General features: G+C 41.2%; 1 protein-coding gene across 14 annotated transcripts in view; it reads right to left on the minus strand.

The window, feature by feature from the left end:
* The window catches only part of MAST4 (microtubule associated serine/threonine kinase family member 4), a 568,580-nt gene that overhangs the window by 16,592 nt on the left and 528,594 nt on the right, over positions 1-23,394 (minus strand). For 11 of the 14 annotated variants that reach the window (XM_058730754.1, XM_058730743.1, XM_058730735.1 and 8 more), the window contains 11 exons: positions 22,114-22,252; positions 20,407-20,539; positions 19,376-19,541; positions 17,427-17,528; positions 12,646-12,768; positions 12,103-12,215; positions 9,906-10,033; positions 9,370-9,560; positions 4,746-4,946; positions 2,218-2,447; positions 1,566-1,688 (listed from right to left, as the gene is read on the minus strand). In XM_058730754.1, coding sequence (XP_058586737.1) covers positions 1,566-1,688; positions 2,218-2,447; positions 4,746-4,946; positions 9,370-9,560; positions 9,906-10,033; positions 12,103-12,215; positions 12,646-12,768; positions 17,427-17,528; positions 19,376-19,541; positions 20,407-20,539; positions 22,114-22,252 — 1,649 coding nt within the window. The remainder of the gene's footprint in view (positions 1-1,565; positions 1,689-2,217; positions 2,448-4,745; positions 4,947-9,369; positions 9,561-9,905; positions 10,034-12,102; positions 12,216-12,645; positions 12,769-17,426; positions 17,529-19,375; positions 19,542-20,406; positions 20,540-22,113; positions 22,253-23,394) is intronic. The other 3 variants (XM_058730762.1, XM_058730769.1, XM_058730832.1) reach the window with 1 other exon arrangement.

Consider the following 23,394-nt stretch of genomic DNA (forward strand, 5'->3'; position numbering starts at 1 on the left):
GAACTACATGGGAAGATGTCCCCTGCATCATCAACCGGTAGGTATGAATGACAGCAAAGTCAGGCGCCACCCCCTACAGACTTTGGTTTTGAGCCCAAGACCAAAATTTAATTAATAATGTGAATTAATCAGTGGCAATAACTTTCCTACAACCTGCTACTTCACAATGGACCTCTGAATATGCCTGCTATTACTACTCTCAGAACCTAAGCCAACCCTAATCTTTTGAAAAATACGCTCATATTAGCTTGGGGAATGACAGAAAAGGAGAAAAGTCATTTAACTGCACTTATTTTTGGAAGGCTTAGCCCACCCACTTCTTTGTAGTGCCTTCTAAATTTCTAATTTTCTTTCCTGTTTCAATTCAATGAAATTTCTCTGTGATGTCTCTCCCCACTCATAGAATATTCTCTCCAAAAGTATAACATTCCTCCCTCAGCGACAGTCCTAAGTTAAACTTCATCTGCTTCCATACATCTCCTATATCTCCCATATTTCTCAAAGGCAAGGACTATACCTTCATTCTTGTGTTACTAATATGTACTATGGAACTGGGCTCAGTGTGAGTGCTCTGAAAAGAGTCTGAATGTACATTTTCTAAATGGCAGGTACATATTTATGTTCTGTCTCTCAACAGACTGTAGTTTATCTGAAACCATGGTTCACACCTCTCTGTATACAACTCCCTTACAGCCCCTTTCAGTGCCCAAAAAGCAAGAGATCATCCATAAATCTGATGATTTGTAAAATAATCTTACAATTAGAGACTCTATTTCTGATCACTGACTTCTTTTTCTGAACAAATTTAAAATCAAGTACAAATTCGTCTTTGTTTTTACAAGAGACATATTTGGAGCTATTACTTTATATTCTACCGTCAGCAGGTGACACAGCAAATAAGAGAACTGAAGGATCAGTGTAGATTTTCTCTCTCCACTCACATTCACGCATCTTGTGATCTTAACTCCATGGGCTTTATTCAGCTTACATTCAAAACAGAAAATGTTCTATGTTCAAAATCATTTGTGTGAGGGCCTAATGATTACTAGAACCCCTTCCTCCATTGCTACTTACTTCTGTCATCTACAGTGTATGTGTATATATTTCCATTTCTATTTTTCAAAGGAAATCCAACTCTCAGACTGAACCTTCAAATCTGACCTCATTTTCATACCACTTCATCTTCCATTGTACTGGAATAAAACTTGCTGAATGGCCCTGAAGAAAACCATCTTTAGGATAGGTGACTTCCCAACAGCTTTTACTATGTAAGGCTCATAAAGTGAAAAAGAACTCTTGTTATTCGTAATTTAGAATAAGAAGTTAAATTCAGAAGTGATTGTGCAGACAGAAGGCCATGTTTTTTCATGATATATAGAACCAGCAAATTGATATTATCTGTTTCTTCACCTTTTATCAGACTTTAAACCACTGAATACTTCCTCAGTAATAAGACTGTTTATGCATGCATCATAGAGAATTCTAGAACTTAAGGAGAGAACTCTTGGTACCAGTTCTTTCTGATGACCTTCACTTGTGTGGCATGGGCATAAAAAAGATAATACCTTTAGCAAAAGCTCTATAACTTCCGTGTGGACAAGTCCATGCACTGGTTCTCCATTGATGTGTGTGATCAGATCCCCAGCCTTCAGTCCTGCTTGGCATGCTGGACTTCCTTCTTCAACATTCTGAAGTCCAAGAAAAGAGTATAGATTGATCAGCCAACAAATGGCAACCTTAACATCTACTGTTTCTTCTGGGACAATATTCTGGGTTAATTAGCAAATGATCCTAAGCTTCTAAGAGGAAATCAATAAGGCATGGTTATTATTCCTTTTCTGACATCATCCTAAAATAGGACACTTACTTACAAAATTTCAGGTGAGTGGGAAAGGTAGTTAGTTTTGTTTGTTTTTTAATAAAAGAAGGCCAGGAAAAAATTAAAAAGAAGGGTGACAATAGGACCATCTTTGACAATTTCTACCATGCTGGTATGCAAAGTGGACAATCAAATATGAAAACTGGACAGAATTATGAGAAGTTATTAGTTTTTTCTCAATTCAATGCCACCATATAAAGGGAAAGGGCATGAAACAGGTCCCAAAAGCCAGCTTAGCAGAAAAACTGTTTGCTTATAAATATGCCTCAGCCAACTTATTCATTGTCCAGTTTGGCTGGGAATGAAAAGTAACAAGGATGAGAGGCTGTTGATCTCACCCAAACAATATGGTGCACTGTATAGATGTCGCTGTCTCCCACATACACCCGGATGGCTCGGATGGTAAAACCGTAGTTTTTCCCTGAACTGTGGATCACAATGGGCTGATGTGGACTGGCAGAAGCTCCTGAAGAATCTCGGCTGGGAGAAGAATCTCGTGAAGAAGAAGGGTCCGAGGACAGGGAATGGGGGGACATTGGACTTCCCAGTGGAGAAACGGCAAACATATCTGCAACACAGAAGCCAGTCGTTAGAGCCGATGCTGATCACACAAACATCCATGCAGCCAGCCCGCACTGCATGAGCCCTGCAATGATGGGGAGCTCAGCCACACAATAAATCCATTCATTTCTCATCAAGAAATAATATAAAAATATTTATATTGCTAACTAGGATGGCTTTCCAAACAGGGGATATTAAGAAGACTTCGAAAGTGTCTGTACTGCAACTAATTTTTCAGTGAATTCTGTGAGGTTAGAATTTCTTCATTCTCTATGCTAATTAAAACACACACAAAACTTAGTTCCTACCTGGCTGGGATAGCTTTAGTTGGTATATTTTGTTGTCCTTAAACAAATCAGAGATGCACAAATTTCAAGTATGTCTTTACACAGAGAAGAGACTTTACACAGAGGAGACTATAGTAAAAGATTCTCAGGCTCCAAATCAACAAATTTAACACGGTCCTTTTCAAACATACGTGATTAGGAAAACAATCCATCAAGTTAACAGTTCCTTTTTACAGTACTACTGAACTAGTACTCAAGTGATTTTGATCAAGACAACAGTGAAATGTCAATTTCTTTATGAAACAATCACTCCTAATTATTATGAATACAACTGACCGCTTCATACAGTACCTACAATTCTAACAATGATTCTCAAAGATAATACAGGTGAAATAGAGAAATTTTAAGAAAACTTAATACCACAATACCAATTCTGTTCTGTTTTTGTTTTAAAAGCAAACACGCTTTTATTGTTGATATCACTGTTCCATCCACGTGAGTCTAAACGGATCTTAATTAACTGGTCACGTGAAATTGTGTGTGTGTTTGACAAAAAGAATGATCCACTAAAGATACTGAAGTTTAAATGTGAGCTCAGTCAGAGGCAGGCTACTATGTGCCCAGCGTTACTGAAGACTCACCAGGTTCAGTGAGCACCAGGGGAGCCACAGCAAACTGCCAGTGCCCACACTATCATTTCTTCCGATTCTTAAGTCTGTCAAAGTGGAACAAAGCTAGGTGGATCATTAGCGATGTTCCTTCACTTTGGGACTGCATGTGGCACTCTTGGTACTCTTTTGCTGGCTATCTTTTGTCTAAAGATCACAAGGCCAAGTGAAGAGACACATGCTGGTGGGCAGGGAACTTGTAACCATGTGAGAGGGAACTGGACAGAGTGGAAACACATACACACATCCAAAGTGCTGGAAAGCCAAGTCCCCATCCTTTGTGGCATGACAGTTTCCCTTATCGCCCTGTATTAAACAACTGCTCTACCTTACCAAGACGTGGGCTTTCTCACCAGCTTTCAAAAGTGGACTTACCTTTCCAACTGCCGCTGCTTTGGAGTTACGAATAGTCACTCAAACTAGGGAGATAGATGGTTACTTTACGGTGCCGAATGGGACGCCTCCCAGAAAACAGAGTGGGCTAGAGTGAGCAATACCCCCAAATGAGCATTTGTTTGTATCAAATTTCTTTCTGCACAAACAGGAAATTTTGAAACTGTAAACAATTCCTTTTATACAAGGTCTGTATTCCTCCAAATGCAAGCCATCTGCAATATAATTCAATTGCCACTTCCACTCTCGGGCTGTCATTTGAGTGTTAAGTCACAAACACCAGGGTGTATGTTTTCTCGCTTCTGGGGGAATTGCGTAGACTTAGTGATTTCTAGAGGCAAAGCCCAGGTGTACAAAAATACTGCAATTCCACAAAACCATAATTAAGCCCAGTCTTCCAATACAGGGGAGAAAATGACTACCAGTAGGAGGAAGCATAACTCAACAGACAGGGTTGGGAAAATTTGTAAATTTCAGGGCTGTCTGTGACTCTCTGCATCCCCAGAAATGAAAAACTTATGTTCTCCATATCTCTCTCCTCATTAATTAGAAGAGGAAAAACTGTACTTAGCTTTCCAACACATATGCTATAAACAACTCAGTAAAGTACATAAATGATGCATAGTCTAGGGAAGAAAAATGATTCAGAGGAGATAAATTTACCACTTAATTTGAGGAGGGGGGAGCAGAAAAGGAAAGAAAACAAACAAAAGAAATCAGGCTGTGTGGGAAGGAAGCCTGCCTCATCTCCTGATGCAGAAAGAAGCAAGAAGCAATCAGTGACACATGCTGTCTGGGAGCTCCGGAGCTCCCGCAGGGAGAAACTCCGGAGAGATGCGCTGGGTACCGCCCGTTACTGCTTCTAGCAATCTTGCATCTCGATCAGCATTCCAAACTGGGGAGAGGGGGACACATGCACAAAACCACACAATTTCATGCGAGTAGATGTCTCTCTACCTCCTGGGATCATGAGGGACAGAGCACTGGCAGAAAGGGACTTTGTGACTTTCCCCGAGATTTTCTTTTTTTCTGTGCTTTCTAATCGCTGCCGAGCCATGTGAGAAGCGGGTTCACTGGGTGGCTTTGAGGAATTATCTGTACTGTCCACACACTCGCTTCGTCCATTTATCTGATCCAAGTGCTCTGAAAAACTGCCAACTGTGCAAAGAAGAAGGGATAAACACGTTCAGGGAAATCGGAAAGGAGAGGTGGAAAGAGGGAAAGAGAGAGAAAGAAGGAAGAACAACCTGGGAAACGTACTCCCATGTGGCTCAACAATCCATATGGCGCCAGGCAAGCATTAAAATCACATGACTGGTTTGAGAAAGGTGATGGGGAAGAGAAGGGGATGAAAGACATGTCCATCCAGGTTTCATTCTCCTTGTACCTAAGTCTGCTAATTCTCAATGACTCCGCTTAACTACAAGAGTCACTACTTTACAGAATTTCGATTTTAGAACCCTTGTAGCGACAACTCCTCCCCACTGCTTCCAACCACGGAAGGCTCTGAAGCAAACACCACCTTATGAACACCATGACCACCCACTGTATACTAAAATGATCTTGTGATATTAATGGTCATCGTTAGCAATGCTGTGAATAATGTGGACATGTGGATAATGCTGTTTGGGACATGTGGACATCATCTCATTTCTTCACGTAGACTTGGGACTGTGTCATCTCCTAGTGTCTTCCTGGACTGCACTAGACTGCACGAGGTTCACGTATGTAACTCACAGGAGAGTGCCTCAAGCATCACCTGTGACTTCTCATGCCCTAATTCTCCTTGCAAACCTCCCAGGACAACAAAGGACAGTACTCACTGCATTCCACAATGGCTTGCTGCACCTTCCTGGTTTTTTCTCTAGACAGTGTATCATCTCCTGATCTGCCCTGAGGTTACTGGACCAGCGGTAAGATCCTTTCCCGTCTCAGCCAGCCACGCCTTCTTTATTTTTAAGTTTCTTAGCCCTTAACAGAAAGGTGGGTTTTTGTTTGTTTGCTTGTTTGTTTTAAAATAATTAGGACTCCCCTCAGCAGAGGATCACAAGAGAATCACGTGGGAGGATGCAAAAATGGAAAATCAGTGATGTCTGCCTGGGTGACCACACAGACCAAGAATAAATAACGTTTCTGAGCGGAAATAACATGTGGAGTCCCCCAGAGGAAAGGCGAACAGCCACCCACTTTGGGTTTTTCCTACTCTTTCACAGGCTATCAGTTCTCTTTCTTTCTTTTTGTAATCACTGACAGTTTATCTTTGCCCATCCGGAAAAAGTGATGCTCATCTCATTTTGACTTCTAAATGCTGTTACAAGCCCCCTGTGCTTTAGAAACCATCAACACTATCATCACCTTAAGATATACAATCCATGCAGAGAATTTAATACCATTATAAATGATCCTTTGAAAGACCAACCAGCACATTTTAAAGCCTAGGAAATAGTTAGGCTGGATAGGACTTAATTCACAATCCCGTTCTGCTGCTGAATCCACTACTCAACTTCACAGCTCAAGTTTGGCCTCTGTGCCTAGGAGGTGACAGAGACCCTACAGGCAGGGACCTTGGTAAAGGAAGCTTGGGACTTGAGAGAGCGCTGTGGGTACAGGAAAAGGGCCGGACCTCCAAGCGACACCCATGAGACCCAGGAAGACAATCCTAAATGAAGTATCAGCAGCCTTCCTACTGCTATATTCCAAACTCAACCTCACTTAACTCCATCTACTCAATTCCCTCTAAATCAAGAAATCAACAGCTCAAGGACTTGATAAAAACTGCTTCGCGACTCACACACCTCATCTCCAAAACCTTAAGCTTACTTTGGGCTAAGTTACACACTCTTCTCCTTGCTAATCTGGTAGGATGGGCTCCTTGACAAATGAAAAGCCGAATCTCTTCACAACGAATAATTGGTTGACTCGAGCACTACACCTAAGACTTCGAGACTTTTTACTTTTCACTGATTCAAATGCAACACGATCGTGAAAAAAGAGAAAGACGTATGAAACTGTACTTCCCTAAATGCCCGAGTGCGAATAGGTGCTGTTCTTTTTTAGCATCCCTGCCCCCTTGCCTCTGCCACCTCCTTTCAGAGCAATGGATAGAAGTGCACGTTTCTGTTCTGCCAATAGTGGATAATGTCACCTTAATGTTCTGTAAATGTCAAGGGTTCTTTCTTTTTGATGGTGGAGCAATATAAAACTCAAGAAATTTAATTTTACTACAGTCACGGTTTTCAGATTTCCTAATTACCCTTGGCCGTAAGCAAATCAGTTCATCTCTCTATTCTGTGCAGCCCCCAAGGTCTTTGATTATTTTTAGTGTGTATATGGGGGAGACAGAAAGGTGGTTTGAATCAATTAATCAAAATGCATGGCAGGACCTAAGCAGTAGTTTTTTTTTTTTTTTTTTTTAATTATGAAAGTAATCAATCAACTGCTTAGATACCATTTCCCTCCGACACTGCTGATGGGGACCAGGGCAAAGAGACTAAGTGATCACCAATGATTCACCATATTTAAAAAAAAAAAAAAATTAAATAGAGGTGAGTATATTCTATTGAGAGCATAATAAACTAGGAAACAGAGACCTTAGTAATGAGAAAAATAAAATACTGAGATACTTCCATTTGATTTATCAGGATGAACTAAACATAATTAAGAATTTTGGACCCCAGGTTGTTTCCACACTACTTCTACAATGCTATTCTCTTGGTTTTATAAAAAAGGAAGGATAAGGGCAATTATCCTACATGGCAACAGAACTTAGAGGAAGAGAGAGAAAGGAAAAAAAAAAAAAAAAACCCACATTATTTCCACAGAGGCAAACTTTTCAGTGAGGCTGAAATAAACCTAGCCTATAAAATGTGTTTCCTTGAAATGATTTTTAAAAAGTTACACTATGAATATTCAGTTAGTTAAAAAAATGTTCATAAAAATTCCTGGAATCATTCAGCGTTATCAATATAGCATATCGAAGAGAGCTTAATGATGACATTTATCACAGCAACCCTAAGCCATATCCATGTTTTTTTTTGTTTTTTTTGTTTTTTTTTTTCAACGTTTTTTATTTATTTTTGGGACAGAGAGAGACAGAGCATGAACGGGGGAGGGTCAGAGAGAGGGAGACACAGAATCGGAAACAGGCTCCAGGCTCCGAGCCATCAGCCCAGAGCCTGGCGCGGGGCTCGAACTCACGGACCGCGAGATCGTGACCTGGCTGAAGTCGGACGCTTAACCGACTGTGCCACCCAGGCGCCCCTCATTTTTTTTTTTTAAAAGCATACATGAACATTGCTCTGTAGAAGGATATGCTGTGCATAAAACTGTTATAAACCAAGTAATATTCTAAGTGCACTTGGCTTGGTCTGAGGGAAATTCAAGTTTGATCACCTAATGAGGACACCTCCATGATTAAAGGCCAGAAAATATCCATGATACATTAAGCCTTTTTAAAAACCTGTGAAGATACTGTCACTCCTGTCAGGAAGGTTACTTTTACACAAAAGTGACATTATAAAGTGTTCTCAAAGAACAGGCCTAATCCAGGGGCGCCTGGGTGGCTCAGTTGATTGAGCGTCAGACTTTACCTCAGGTCATGATCTCATGGCTTGTGGATTCAAGCCCTGCGTTGGGCTCTGTGCTGACAGTTGGGAGCCTGGAAACTGCTTCAGATTCTGTATCTCCCTCTCTGTCTCTCTGACCCTCCCTGGGCTCGTGCTTTTCCTCTCTCTCTCAAAAGAGAAAAAAAAATTAAAGAAAAAAAAAGAAAAAGAGAGAGGCCTAATCCGTTTAACTGCTTCCCAAACAGTGAAAGAGGTCTCAGGAGTTTCTGTACTCCAGTTACCCAGAGACTAGAAAGGTAACATGTCTATAGTGGAGGCTCCTCATATGCACATAAAATACCAATCTGAATTGTGCTGGTATTTCTCACTCACTCCTCCCCTCAGTTCTGGATGCACAGACAGCATCTGGGAATCTCACAAAATAAGCATCGTGCTGCACTCACTACGAGTCCAGCGTGAAGAGGTAAGTTGTTTGGCACAACATGGCCCCATAACAAAAACCACCTCCTTTGAAGAAACCACCATCCATTTTGACACAAGAAGGAGAGCTGGCCTTACGCTGTACCTTGTGGGTGATTTAAGCCATTTTTGAGGGTAATTCGAGCATGTCACTATTTGGTACAGTTCCTTACTCCTAACTTTCAGTTAGACACTACACTGTGAGACCTGCTTTTGCATCAACAACAGAGAAAGTGGTCCTTAGTGTGGTTCTGGTTGCTGACAAAGAATCCTACTGAAACCCAGTCATGAAAGCTAAGGCTGGCTCTTGGGTCAAACTGAAACAAGAAGGGTTTACTGTATGGGGACGCAAATAAGGAGGGGTCTGAGACACTGGACCTCAGTTTGTAAGAGCTGATCCCCCGAGCCTTTGACGTGGGGCCATGGATGGAGTCTAGCAGCACAAAACAGCCATTGCCACCACCTGGTTAGGCCAGCCTGGGACTCAGAACACCAGCCACCACTTGTCAACGTGGTGGGTGACGTGTGGACAGCAGGCACCACACACGGGCGCTTACCTGACAGGGTGGAGCTGCTGATTGTACTGGCGGGAGTGGTGACCTCGGGCTCCTCGTGCAGGTCCCTGGGGCAGGGAGCACCTTCATCTTTTTCTGCCTCTGTTGAAATAGCCAGTTTGGGAAGTGGGCCAGAACTGAGTTTATGTCTGTTGCTTTCAGTATCTGAAGAGTTGGATGTGGATAACTGTTGCCTTAATTAAAAACAAAACAAAGTCATGTATATATCCATACTAGGAAACGGTGTTCAAGGAGAATTCTGGAGGAAATTAGGTAAAAACAGAACTTGGATACACCCAACCAACACATGTCTAGCACAGTGGTTCTTACAGTGTGGTCCCTGGGCCAGCAGCAAGAGCATCTCCTGGAACTTATTACAAAGCCTCCATCCCAGATCTAGTGGATCACACACGCTGGAATGGGCCCAGCAACCTGTGTTTTGACAGGGCTTCTGGGACATTCTGATGCACACTCAAGCTTAAGAATCACTGCTCTAGCAGCAACTGCACATGACCCTTCTCAACAGACGTTTCACATACATTTCCGAATATTCCGAACTCCAGCTGAATGTTTCTGTGGATGGCAATGTTGTGCTTTTGGTTTTGTCTCCAGGCTCTTCCTTCTCTTCTCCTGGATTCTGAGTTATTCGGTCTATGCTGCTGAAAACCTGCGAGGTGAAGCAATAGGGTTTATTAATATCTTCTTGAAAGAGTCTGTCAGAAAAAAAACAAAAACCCAAACCCTGGGAGTAAAGCCCAAGAGTATGACTAAAGTTTCAGTTGGGACCATGTATTTAGAAGGTACTTTCCGATACTGTTTATTTGAGTCCTGAGATGTATGGTCAATGTATGTATTTTTTTTTCTTCTTGGAGCAAAAGCTATGAATTCATCACCCTCTTGCCCTGTCTTGTTATGGACTTTGTATCTGCAAACAAAATCCATAGACGTGTTGGGGTTTCTAGGCCGGGGGATCAATGCACACCTTAGATTACTTTTTAACCATGATGTCTATCAGAAAGAGAAAATCACAGAGAGAAAGCTTTAATGGCCACCAGTCAGGGGTGGGAAGGAGAAAAATGAATTGGAATTGAGTGCAAACAGAAGAATAAATTACCTGGTTCAAGAAGTGTGTGGGGGGATGCAGTACGTATATGGTTATGAGTCAGAGGTCTCTGGCTTATAAATCACATATACAGACACACAACTTGGCACTGGCATTTCTGAAAGGGATCAGAGCTCAGGCAAGCCTGAGACCTCTGTGGTCCCACAGGAAAGGTGGAAGGGAAAATACAGAGCTGGGAGCCCAGTGCAGGAAGCAATCCTTACCGTGCCATGCAGCCACTCACTGCTCTCATGGGTGGGGTACCCTTAGATGGCCCATTGGTCTACTAGGGTGAGGACCAGGCTGGCTAACCAACAGAAGACAACAGGAAGGAAATGGAGTCCAGGGCCTGGCTTGGATGGGCCAGAGAACAGGCACTGGGGAAAGCCTACACTCAGTGTGATCAAAGCTTCAGTCCTGGCTCTGGGTAGGCCGGCCACCACCTCCTCCGGGGAAACCTCACCTCTCCATGGCCTTCCTATAAACAGGGCGGTCAGTGCCAGCCCACATGCAGATGTGCTGTATCTAGGGAGCCACATAGAAAAAGGTATGAACACTTTATCAACCCTATGTGTTATAGAAAAGCTGAACATCATCATGCAAAATGCCATGGCAACAGAAAATGCACAGCTACTGAAAATATCACAAGGGAGGCAGGCAGGGGGCCCTTTAGGTTTGTTTCCATTTTCCTAGGGCTCTTCCAGTCTCAGGACTATCAGGTTTCTTCGTTTTATTTGCCTGTGTGTGTGTGTGTGTGTGTGTGTGTGTGTGTGTGTGTTTTAATCTTACCACTATCAGTAAAAGCATCCATTTCAGACATCGATTTTATTACCTTCTCCCATTTCCAAAATTCAAGCTTGGCTTCCTACAGGCTTTTTCATATAACTTATGTTTTCTGTCATTGGTTACCAGACTTTCTTATTCTGCATCAACTAATCCCCAAGGGTCCTAGCTGATGTCAGGGACTCAGACTGCTCCTTTGTGTTGTATTCCATGTGATACTAGGAGGGGGCTATGCACACAGTGACCTCAAGCTCAATGTTCTTCATTAAAAGATGAGAGAGGAGAGCCTAGGTGGTTCAGTTGGTTAAGCGTCCAACTCTTGATTTTGGCTCAGATCATGGACTCAGTTTGTGAGATCGAGCCCTGCTGTCAGGCTGTGCACTGTTGGAGGCTGTTTGGGAATCTCTCCCTCTCTCTCTGCCCCTCCCCCACACATGCTCTTTCTCTCTCTGTCAAACCAAATAAACAAACAAACAAACAAAAAGGGTCAGAGAAAGGGGAGGATGCCTCCACAGTCTGGCAATGAACTAAACCTAGTCACACAGGGTGAGGTCAACATATATGGCTCTCGTGTTCTCCATAGGTAATACTGTGAGTGCAAGTTTGCATCTCCAAGAAAAAAGATATCCATTTGTGGAGAGTGAGACAGGCAGGTAGGGACTCTGAATTATCAAGATGGTGGGGTCACTGTTCCTAGGCTAAAAGGAATTTTAAGCACAGGAGACCCCAAGCACTAAAACACTACAGAGGTGATTTTTACAATCTTGTTCGCCTATTTAGAAATGCCAACTATCTGGCCTGAGGGAGATTCTCCAGAAGGACTCTGTAGGTTTCTGCCATATTTCACTTACTTTTGAAAACCTGTGTGAACAGGAGGAAAACTGCCTTATTTCCACAGTAAAGTCTTCATCATTTGTGTCATCTTCTTCCTCAGTCTCCATGTGATGATATTTCTCTGACCGAGCTGCAGAGAAATGTTTGGTAACAGTTCCAATCACTCAGAATTTCAGCTTTTAATTTAGATATGTTACTAAGAGTTTCTATATCAAAGCATTATGTTTAAGAACTCATAGGCTCGGGGCGCCTGGGTGGCTCAGTTGCTTAAGCATCTGACTTCAGCTCGGGTCATGATCTCGTGGTCCGTGAGTTCAAACCCTGCGTCGGGCTCTGTGCTGACAGCTCAGAGCCTGGAGCCTGTTTCGGATTCTGTGTCTCCCTCTCTCTCTGACCCTCCCCTGTTCATGCTCTGTCTCTGTCTCAAAAATAAATAAATGTTAAAAAAAAAAAAAAAAAAAGAACTCATAGGCTCAAGACTAGAAACTTCTATCATGAGCAGAGATAATTTTCTACAAAGTAAAGGTCAAACAACATTTTATGTCAGATAATTCACGTACTATCAAAATAACTTGTGTCATCCTCAGATTCCAGTTGGGGAATAAATTCTGCCTTCTGTCTCAGCAAACTGTTCCAGTCTAAAGAACGGAAGAATCGATGCTGTTTGACTTCATAGGCGCCACCTTGGGGTGCAGAGGAGAGGTAAAGAACAGAGAGGAAAATATTAAACTACCCTCACAGCAAAGCTTTTGACAACACCTCCCCCTGCCAACACTTCAAATCAATAGAGAAATAAATTAAAGAATCATGCAAATCTTACTTTTTCATTCTATGACAACCCCTCCCAACCCAAATTTTCCCATAATTCATCGGAAGACGATTTGATTTTGCTAACAGCAGTTGCCATGGCACAGTTTTCCTTTGTTAATTTTTCTATGACTTCCTCCATTTTTCAAAGGTTAATGATGCGGACACTTAAAATCACATTATGCTGAACCTGGGGATGTGCACACACGTTGGCCCAAAGGAGACTTGCTCATTACAAAAAAAAAAAAAAAAAAAAAAAAAAAAAAAAAAGAAATTCTAACAAGGCACAAAATGTGTTCACAGCAACATTTCCGCCGGAGATAAGGTTAATAAAGATGAATTTTTCCTGAATAGTATATAATGGTTTCCATTCAGTTTTATTGGATTGCTCATTAACATAGGTAGGACTTCGATTCTGTGGATCACAGATTCTTAGGTAAGAAACTGGCAAGCCTGTTTCATAGATTTATAAAGCATGTGATGAAAATCAGGTACCATCCTAAGTTTTAGGCTTTTTTTTTTTTTTTTTTGCCAATCAGCATAGTTATTTAGTTCATGATTTTATTTTTTTTAAAGTTTATTCATTTATTTTGCGAGAGAGTGAGTGCATGCATGAGGTGGGGGAGGGGCAGAGAGAGAATCCCAAGCAGGCTCTGTACTCTCAGTGTGGAACTTGACATGGGGCTCAGACTCATGAACCATGAGATCATAACCTGAGCCAAAGTCAAGAGTCAGACGCTTAACCGAATGAGCCACCCAGGCGCCCCTAATTTAGTTCATGATTTTATTGAGGGTTTGAAAGGGCAGGCCCCATCAAAATATATCATGCCCCAGGTAAAGGGAAATAGGTACACAGGTTAGACAATCAAAGTGTGAGAATCAGGCCTCTGCCCTTACACACACACACACACACACACACACACACACACAGACACACACACACTGTCGAGGAGGGAGGTAAGGAAGAATCAGTCCCCAAAAAATACCACGAAGGAGTATTTCTCACAAGACTAACACAGGCTCTCATCACCTCCCTGCCAGGAGATGCCCTGTAGGTGTGACGTAAATGCCTTTCTCGTGAAGTTGTCACCATGCTTCCCACTCTGTCCTCAGTGTGGTACCAAAAACCAAACAAAAAACAAAACAAAACAAAAAACCAGGATGAGAAATGCAAACTGAAGGAGAAATGGGCCTGAGTGTTGGGGTGGGGGACCTGTCTGTGTGGCCCAGGGACGTGGCTCTGCCGGTCAGGTTACTACAGCACAGGGTGCAGACTGGAGCCCCAAACCCAGCCAGGGCAAGAGCAAAGTGGGAAAGTCACCCCCAAAAAGGAAGAACAGATTCTTCTTTACTAAGCATTTGATTGGAATCTTTATCCAGGATGCTACATAGGCATTCTCTGTGTTTCTGGCACACAGTGGAGTCTGATGTTGACCACAACAGCAATAGGAGTAGCAGCGGGCAGAGGAGGGCTGACTTGGACAAGCACTGCCCAAGACGCTAGAAGCATCCAGTTCTCTTCAATTAAATCACTGAAAGCAACCCCACAAAGCAGGCATTGCATCAACTCCATGCTTGGATGGGGAAAGGGAAAGAAAGAGCGCTGATCGTATCTGGAGCTCCTATTACATATTACGTTAATGTACTTGGTGTCTTCATGAACATACTGAATTTCAGTCCTCGCCATAATCTTGTGAGGTATATAGCATGCCCACCTTCCTAGATTAGGAAATTGTGACCCAAGTAAAGAAGAAGCCACTCAAGACCTCCCAGCTGGTACACGGGTGGAAGTCCATTGCATCTGAGCAGCTGTAAAGTCTGACAAACCAGGCTGCCATTCAGTACTTCACGAGTTCAAAAGTCTAGTTCGAGGAGGACAAGTTTCCCAACTGCAAGTTATCCTTTGCCCTAATGTTCTCCCTTGAGGTTCTCTCTCCTTTCATGGAAGTTTCTTAAACATCCATTATGTTCTTCACACTCTTTTTCTCAGCCTCTCTAGTCTCTCGGGCAAATGTGAATTTGCACATTTTCACGGTGCATTATTTTGCCCGCTAAATATGCATTAAATCCAAAATGCTGTCATTGGAAGCAGCATGGCAGGCCTGCGGGATTCTCAGCCTCGTTCTCTGGACCCTATGGGATCTGTCACATGGGACCTGTCTGTTTGGCACGTACTTCTCGACAATACCGAGAGCTGGGTCAGGGCCTTTTAAATGTCTCTTTTGAGCTCCTGCTAGGAGATTCACTTCTCAAATTGTCAAACCCTGAAAAGAACCCAAGTAGCAGTAGCAGGGAGAAAAATGAGCAGAGAGGTAACGCACAGCGTATCACATATAAACATGGATGCGTGGACCATCACCATAACCCTGTTTTGTCAAATCCAGCCCAGTCAAGTTCCCAAGTATTCTCAGAGGAGGGCAGCAGGCAGAAGACTCCGTGAGGACACTCTCCAATCCGACCCAAGAACACAGAAGATAAGTGGGCTCTTTGGAAGGGATGTGCCGATTCTAACGTTGTCTTTAGACGTATCTCAGGCCAACGCTTCCCCGGGACAGCTGACGAGCACACGTAAACAGATATTTGCAGTGTTGCAGGCTGTCTGAAAATGCCGCCACTTCTCCTATTTGGCTCGAGCGGAAATCACGCCTCAGAACTCTGCCCTGCACGGGCCTTGACACCCATTCTTTGACACCTACTCACATCCCTGGAGCCAGAAAGCAAATGTGACTGCAGGTCACAGAGGGCAGGGAGCAACGAGTTTGCTAGTTACTCCAGACAAAGGAAAATCAGATAGGGGGGAGGGAAGAAATATAAAGTACTCTGTTCAAAGAGTTCGATCAGCTCAAAGACAGGGGCGCCACCGCCATTTCTGTATCTTGTATGTCCAAAGGGGGAAAGTGTGAGATTATATGGGCAGAACATTAAAATGGCAATACCAGGGCCAGCAGTGTCACACCTGGTTTTAAGAGCCACGGTAGATGATCTTTTATCCTCATGAAAAGGCGGGTACTTCTCTAAGCTCCATTTTACAGACGGGGAAATGAGGCACAGAAAGGGAAACATCCCTGCCCACAGTCACACAACAGAGATTTAAATGCAGGCAATCTGACTGTGGAGTTTGTGCCCTTAACTTCCATTTATATTGTCTTTCCTACTCGAAGGCCCACTCATCCACTGCAAAAGGCAAAAATGCACATGGTCCTCCGGTAAGAGGCTCAACTCAAAGAAGTCTTCCCAAGTGAGCCTGCAGTTTGAATCTTGCTTGATTCTCTAATGCAGACCATGAGAGATGTTTCTGCAAAAAGCCGAATAGTAAATACTTGAGGCTTTGTGGGCAGGTTTGATGAGTCAACTCTGGTACTCTACCATGAAGGTAGCCATAAACAATGCATGTGAATGGCAATGCTGTGTTTCAATCAAACTTTATTTCCAAGACAAAAATATGGCCCACGGGCTTCAATGCATTACCATAAACTCTAGTAGCCGAGCATATTTAAGCAAGAATGGAGCCCTCCAACTGGGGAAGCTGTGGGCAAAAATGGGGAAAAATAGAAGATACGTATTTGGAGCTGCTGCAAATTATTTTTGCCTTGGGAAAACGGAGGGAGAGAATGATTTCTTCAGTATTTTCTGATATTTCTATTACAATGAGGTAGAATGAAACAGTTCAGAGTAAAAAACCCATCAAGACAAAAATTTTCACAGGTGAAAATTATGGGAATTGTCTACTGTGTTTTGTACTTATATTTAATATTTAGTCCCATCTAGATAAATTTACATACTAGGGCAGGTTGGGACTCTATACTGGGATCACTGTCCATTCAGAATATTAGAAAAGGAAAATGACTGGCTGAAACATAACTTGTATGGGGAACAGCTGGGAAAAAATAATCGGCAAGAAACAAATCTATTATCTCCTTAATCTTGAAAGCCAATAGTTTTAATCCTCTTTCTTGGGCTACGGTATGATCACCATGATGAGACAGCATGGTTCAAACCTCTGACACTCATTTCCAGAAACTAATTAGTTCAAGGACTGATAACCCATTTTAAAGCCTATAGACGGACGTGCTGGGTCAAATCCTTCTAGGAATATATGTGTTACAAAAAAAGCTCTACATCTCGAATCATCTATTTTAAATTATTTAAGATGCATGCTTTTCAGGACAGAAGAGTTACATGTGCCCTTGAGGTTTTCTTCCAGACAATTTTATTTATTGAAACAAATAACTTTTGCTTTGCAAAAAAACCCCAAAAAACCAAAAAACAACGAGAAAAAAAAAAATCAAAGACACACAACCACCAACCTTCCTAGCATACATATTGCTCTGAACCAGAAAAAAAAAAAAAAACCCAAAATATGATTATTATAATGTGTTGTAGTCATGTCCTACATCAACCAACAGATGTTTCCTAGGCAAAAAAACAAAAACAAAAACAAAAACAAAAACAAAACACAAACAAGAACCTCTTAATGTTCCACAAAGACATTATTTCTTGCATATTAGCAAAATTAAAACATATGTGCTCTAACCTGTTCCCAGTCTCTCCAGGGGATTCTGCCTAAGAAGCAAGGTAATCAGATCCTGGGCATCGGGGGGTGGTGCCTCATCCTTTTCCGGCCAGTTGATCTCATCTAGAAAGGAGACACAGAGCTTACAGTGTCATTGTTCAAATGGCAGTCCGGGTACCTACAGCCTGGATGTGGCCTGGGAGTTTGTGAGAAAGACAGAATTTCAGGCCCCATCCCAGACTGAATCAGAATCTGCATTTTGACAGGGATGTCAGTTGGGCATAAGCAAGTTTGAGAGGTACTGTTTCATGAGATATAAAACAGTACAGCTGTCAACAAGGCAGGGAGAGAATATTTCAACAAGCAGCACCTTCCATTTCCTTTTTTGATTCTTTGTATCTTTTTTTTTCTGTGCGTCAGAACTGGCTCACCACAAATTGTTCCTTCCAGTCACTAAGAGGACTTAATATGAGGGAAACCCTAAACACCTCTGTTTCAGGTGGTTGCTTGTACAGGGTATCAAGACAGTAAGATTTTTCTCTCCTACTGTCCTTTAAATGAGAATTTGGCCACAGCCATAGAGTTCTTCAGCTTTGAGAAGCACGAAGTTAATTTTGCAAAAATAACTATGTCTAGAGACAAATCAAAGGCCAAAGTGTTAAGCTTGAAGACAAAGAAATCCAAAGTAATCATAGTAATGGAAGTATTCAAAATCTGCCATAAATATGAGAACATGTTCTACATTCCACAGGAGTTTGCCTGAAGATAAGGTGTGTGTGCTTGTGTGTATGGAAATGCAATAAAAACATGAGTTATTTCTGTGTGTGCCTGCCTCCAGCTTCCTCTGCTGCAGTTTAAATCTGATTTGGAAAATAAAACATGAATATGCATCTGAGCCGTAAGGCATTGAGAACAAAGCCAGCATTTGCTGCTTGTGTTAATTAAACAGTTGATTCCTCCTGCCATTCAGGCCTTGGTATATCAGCAAACAGCCTAGTTATAAATCCATAAACATCTCAGATATTGAAGAAAAGGGTTATACACTGCAGGCAACGCACAAATCTACTTTGTTAAAGTTTACAAATATGCCTGGCTTGCAAGTCAACGATAGAGAATAACGCTGTGATTAAGGGACTCCTCGTACCGACTCGCATTTTCCCTCTCTTTCCACTGTTGGGCCCTGTAGCACAGTCCAGACGGTATCCGAGTGGGTGATGGAGGTGTCGGTGATGACTGATAAAACTCTGAGGAGGAGAGGCCTTTTTGATATGCTTCGGGGAAATTTATAAAAACAGCAGGTAGGGTACTAATAGGGCCTATTTAATTATCATTTAGTTTTGCCACAAGCCGCGTAACAATAGCGAGGGTCAGCGTGCAGGTTAAGATCTAAAGGTTATTGAATTTTAAATGAAAGATGAACAGCTGTTACAGAAATAACATTACACCATAACAACCACCAATGAAATCATTAACAGTCTGTGAATTAAATTTGCTTCCTTCCCATCCTCATTATTTATTATGTGGTAGACATTTGTTTTAGGGTTTATTACATTTTTGTTAATTTCTTCACTGTGCCATTAGCTATTTTCCCCCCATTTATGTAAATGTGACCCACATTAACCTTTTCTTCCCTGGTGCCACGTTCCTATGATGGAAAGGAAGACTGGACGGAAAGGAAATAATTTGCAAATCCCACGTGAATTTCTTTTGCAGAAAAAGCACACCATAAAAATCGGTTACACCGCCAGCGCCGTGCCAGATTCCATGTTAACGAAACTTCCTCAGATCAATTTTCAACACAAATTGATCTCCTGAGATTTGTCAGTCAGTTATGGGCTATGATGAGTGAGTTCTTTTAATGTGTTGGCTAAACTGTTTGGTAAAGGTTGACATTTTAGTAGTGAAGACGGCAATACTCCGCAGGATTACATTAAAGAGCTGCTTTCCAACAGTCGCTTGAAGATACTTACCACTGATGACTTGTCCAAACAGCTCTTCTGGAGTGTCCCCAAAGAATGGCACGCATCCAACCAGAAATTCATAGAGGATAATCCCCATGGCCCACCAGTCCACTGGCTTCCCATAGCCCTGCCTCAAAATCACTTCTGGTGCAATGTATTCAGGTGTGCCACAGACCTAAAAGATGATTGCAATATTAGAATAATTGGAATATTAGACATGAATCAAAATGAACACGATAGCTAAACACCAATTAGGTTGCCCAGAGTGCACCTGCTCAACCACAGGGGCAGAGAACTTAAGAACAGCAATTATTAAGTCAGCATCCATAACCCCAAAGGCAATGAAATATTTAAACAGCAAAAAAGGGAAATTTAAATGCCACTTTAATGTTAAACTATGCATAACGTGCAATTTCAAATTGAGGGTCTGACCCCGTTTGGTGGTTCTACTTATTCCACAATATTAAAAACATTTTTAACGCTTAAAAGAATGATGCATTCTTCATCTGTTGCCACCAGAGATAGTTTTAGTATTTGTATGACCAAAATATATTCACATCCTGGTTACTTTATCAAAGCCTGACAGTTGAGATGTGTTTACCTTAAGTAACTTTACAATGAACAGATTGTGGGCACATGGTAATGAGGCATGCTTAAAGGGAAATGGGCCATGGCTGGGATTTTAGCACCCGGGATTGTACAATGCATCATGAGTTTCATGAGTACTCTACTGAGACTCCTGAATTCCTTACAAAAACAGTTTTCCATTTGTCTCTCTCACGTTCTCACTTGTGCGCAATTACATTGTTCGTCTTGCTAATAGACCATAATGCTGGGGGAGGAATGCGGAGGAACGGACAGTTCAGAGAGGCCCAGGGAGAAAAATGGAGGCAATTTGCACTTTATTAAACATAAGGCTTATACAGACATCTAGACGCCCAGCACTAATGTGAAGCTGGCTTATACAAGTTGATTCGGAATGTCACTGGCAATATCATACTTTGTATTTCCCTCTAGAACTGGGCTGCGTGCAAGCTTACCTGTTTGTCCAGGAACTCTCGAGCATCCTTCTCGATATGACCTTCATATAGATTGGTAGTCATGCTCATTAGTCCCACCTTGGATAATCCAAAATCCGTCAGCTTTATGTGCCCCATGGAGGTGACCAACAAACTATGAAGCAGAAGGACACATATTATAACGTTTGCTTTTAAGTTCTTTTCTTTTCTTTTTTTAGCTTTCTCCTTCCCCTATCAATTCCTAAGTCTATTTAGTGTAGAGGTATCAATCTCAATATAGAACCCAGCCCGGGAAGAGATGAAATCACAAGAGCATATTACACAGGGGCATCTGGCTCATGAGTGTAATTCACAAGGGAGGGCCAGACACTGGGTCCAGCTAATCTTTGTTGGAGCGGCCACATACAGTTTCATTTATAGGTCTGAACTCTTAGAAAAATTCTAGTGTGGGACTCTGACATCTATTTTCAGAATAATAAAATAATAAAGGATTGATTACCAATAATCCCACATCAATCTGTCCAAGGTTTAAGTGAGACATAAGATAAAGAACTTGGACAGAAAAATGTACTATTGTTTAAGATTTCAACTTATGGCTCGAATTTAAATTTCTACTTATTAAGCACAAAATGTAAATTTCTTATGTATGCAAACGATTCACATTTGACAGCTTTATGAATTTAAATTAAAAAAAATTCATTTTAAGGGGAAAAACCAAAATTTTAATTAATTTAAAAAATTAAAGAAATAGAAGAAGTGTAAAGAGAAAGAATATCTACTGGAAAGAAATATTCCAAAGTTCTAATAGTTGTCTTTGGTAATGTCATGGATGAATTTTTAAGTTTTATTTTATTAAAAAAATTGTTTTTATTTATCGTGAGAGAGACAGAAAGAGTGTGAGCACAAATGGGATAGGGGCAGAGAGAGAGGGAGAGAGAATTCCAAGCAAGCTCTGCACTGTCAGCACAAAGTCCAACGTGGGGCTTGAACCCACGAACCATGAGATCATGACCTGTGCCAAGATCAAGAGTCAGACGCTTAACCTACTGAGCCACCCAGGTGCTCCATGAATGAATTTTTAAAAATCTTTTTCTGTACTTCCAAATTTTCTGGAATGAGCACGAGTTAATATTATATAGTTCTCAGCACACTTAGAATCTTTACATATTACATGTAATGCTTATAGAGCTGTCTGAAATTAGCGGAGAAAGCATAAAAAATTTAATAAATGGTGTCAAGATGAAGAATAGTCATTTGGGGGAAAAAGTCTATGTGTATCTCAAATCAGACACTAAAATGAACGTCACATAGGTTTAAAACTTTTACATTAAATGGTGAGATACTATATAATATCAAATATATCATCTTGGAGTAGGGAAGGTTTATCTAAGTATATAATACCAAATGCAAAAACCATCCAGAAAGCAACTTGTAGCATTCTATGATTCAAAACTTAACATAATGAAAAACAAACTTTTAAAAATTTAATTAACCCTGGCTTTATCATCATCTTTTTCTTTTGTTCCTTAGAAGCTATTATTATAAGCCCCAGAACCTTTAAAGTACTATATAAACATTACCATATATAGGGCCAAAATAAGTCATATGGGAACATTACAGGACAATTTTAAAATGTGCAAAGCAGCATTAAAACAAAACATTTTTATAGACATAAGAAAACTTTCTGCATGGTGTGAAAAAAAAGATCTGTTTCCTCAGTGTGCATACTTGTCTGGTTTCAAATCCCTGTGTACAATTCCATAATTATGTAGATATTCCAAGGCCAAGACTGTCTCCGCAAAGTACATCCTTGCCATGTCAACAGGGAGAGGACCCATATTCTTCATCAAGGTAGCACAGTCGCCTCCTATAAAACACAGACACAAGACTTAGCAGGTATAGTATCAGCTAGGATTGAAGATGACCATCAGTGCAGATTATAGAATAGCATCTACCCACAGACACAGTATACCAAGTTCCTAAGTGGGGACTGTGCAGAGTATTCCCATTTTTAACTAAGATGTGATATGGATAAAAAACATAAACATAAACATACACATACACATACACATACACACAAATATCTATTTTTTTTTTTTTTATGGCAGCAGTTCTCCTAAGAGCACATCTGGCTTCAAAGTGGAAATGAAATTTGAAGAACAAAATACACCAGTATAAAGCATGGGTTCTGGAATTAGGCTCCTGGAGTTCAAATCCTGGCTCCGTTACGGGTGGAGAGACCTTAGGGAAGCTAGTCTTGGCACCCTTCTCTAATATCATGACAGTAAGACTGTCACCCCTTGTAAGATTATTAAGTAGATTACATGAGGTGATATATGCAACGAATTGAGGACATTACCAACACTTATTAAATGTGTGATAAATGTTAGTTATCATAACCACAATGAAGGTTAGTAAGGCCAAGTGCTGGTGTGTGTGGGGGTGGGGGGAAACAGGTGGAAATCAGGCACGCTACGCTTTTGTCTTGTGTCTACTAGTAAAGTATCTAGTAAGTCTCCCACCTCTTGGGTTTCAGTTCACTCATCCGCAAAATGAAAAGGTCGAACTAGATGATAGTTAATGTTTCTTAGAATTTTATAGTTTTGGGATTCTGCTCAAACAATTACAAGAGCTTAAATTAGATACTTTTGAAGATTGTTTTGGCCTTTCCTCATCTCTGCCTTTTATTAACTTTGTTTATCTCAATAAGTCATGGCCAAACGTGCAGAAATTGAATGTAAAACTGATGGAAATAAGAACATTTAAAAGGTAAACCATAAATGTCAAAAAAAGTAGTGCTAGATTTTCCTGACTTGTATCTCCTTTTCCCCTAAACTCGTTTTTAATTTCATACTGTAGACCACAAAGAATGCATTTTTAATTCATTCTTTAAGAAACTCAGTGTCACGAATGATTTTATGTTATTTAATGAAAGTAGGTAGGAAAAATTCCATCACCTATATCCTAACTGTAATGACCAATTGAGAGGAGGTAGTTAGGATTAAAAGC

The sequence above is a fragment of the Neofelis nebulosa genome, chromosome 1, assembly GCF_028018385.1.
Source record: "Neofelis nebulosa isolate mNeoNeb1 chromosome 1, mNeoNeb1.pri, whole genome shotgun sequence".
NCBI classification, from domain to species: domain Eukaryota; kingdom Metazoa; phylum Chordata; class Mammalia; order Carnivora; family Felidae; genus Neofelis; species Neofelis nebulosa.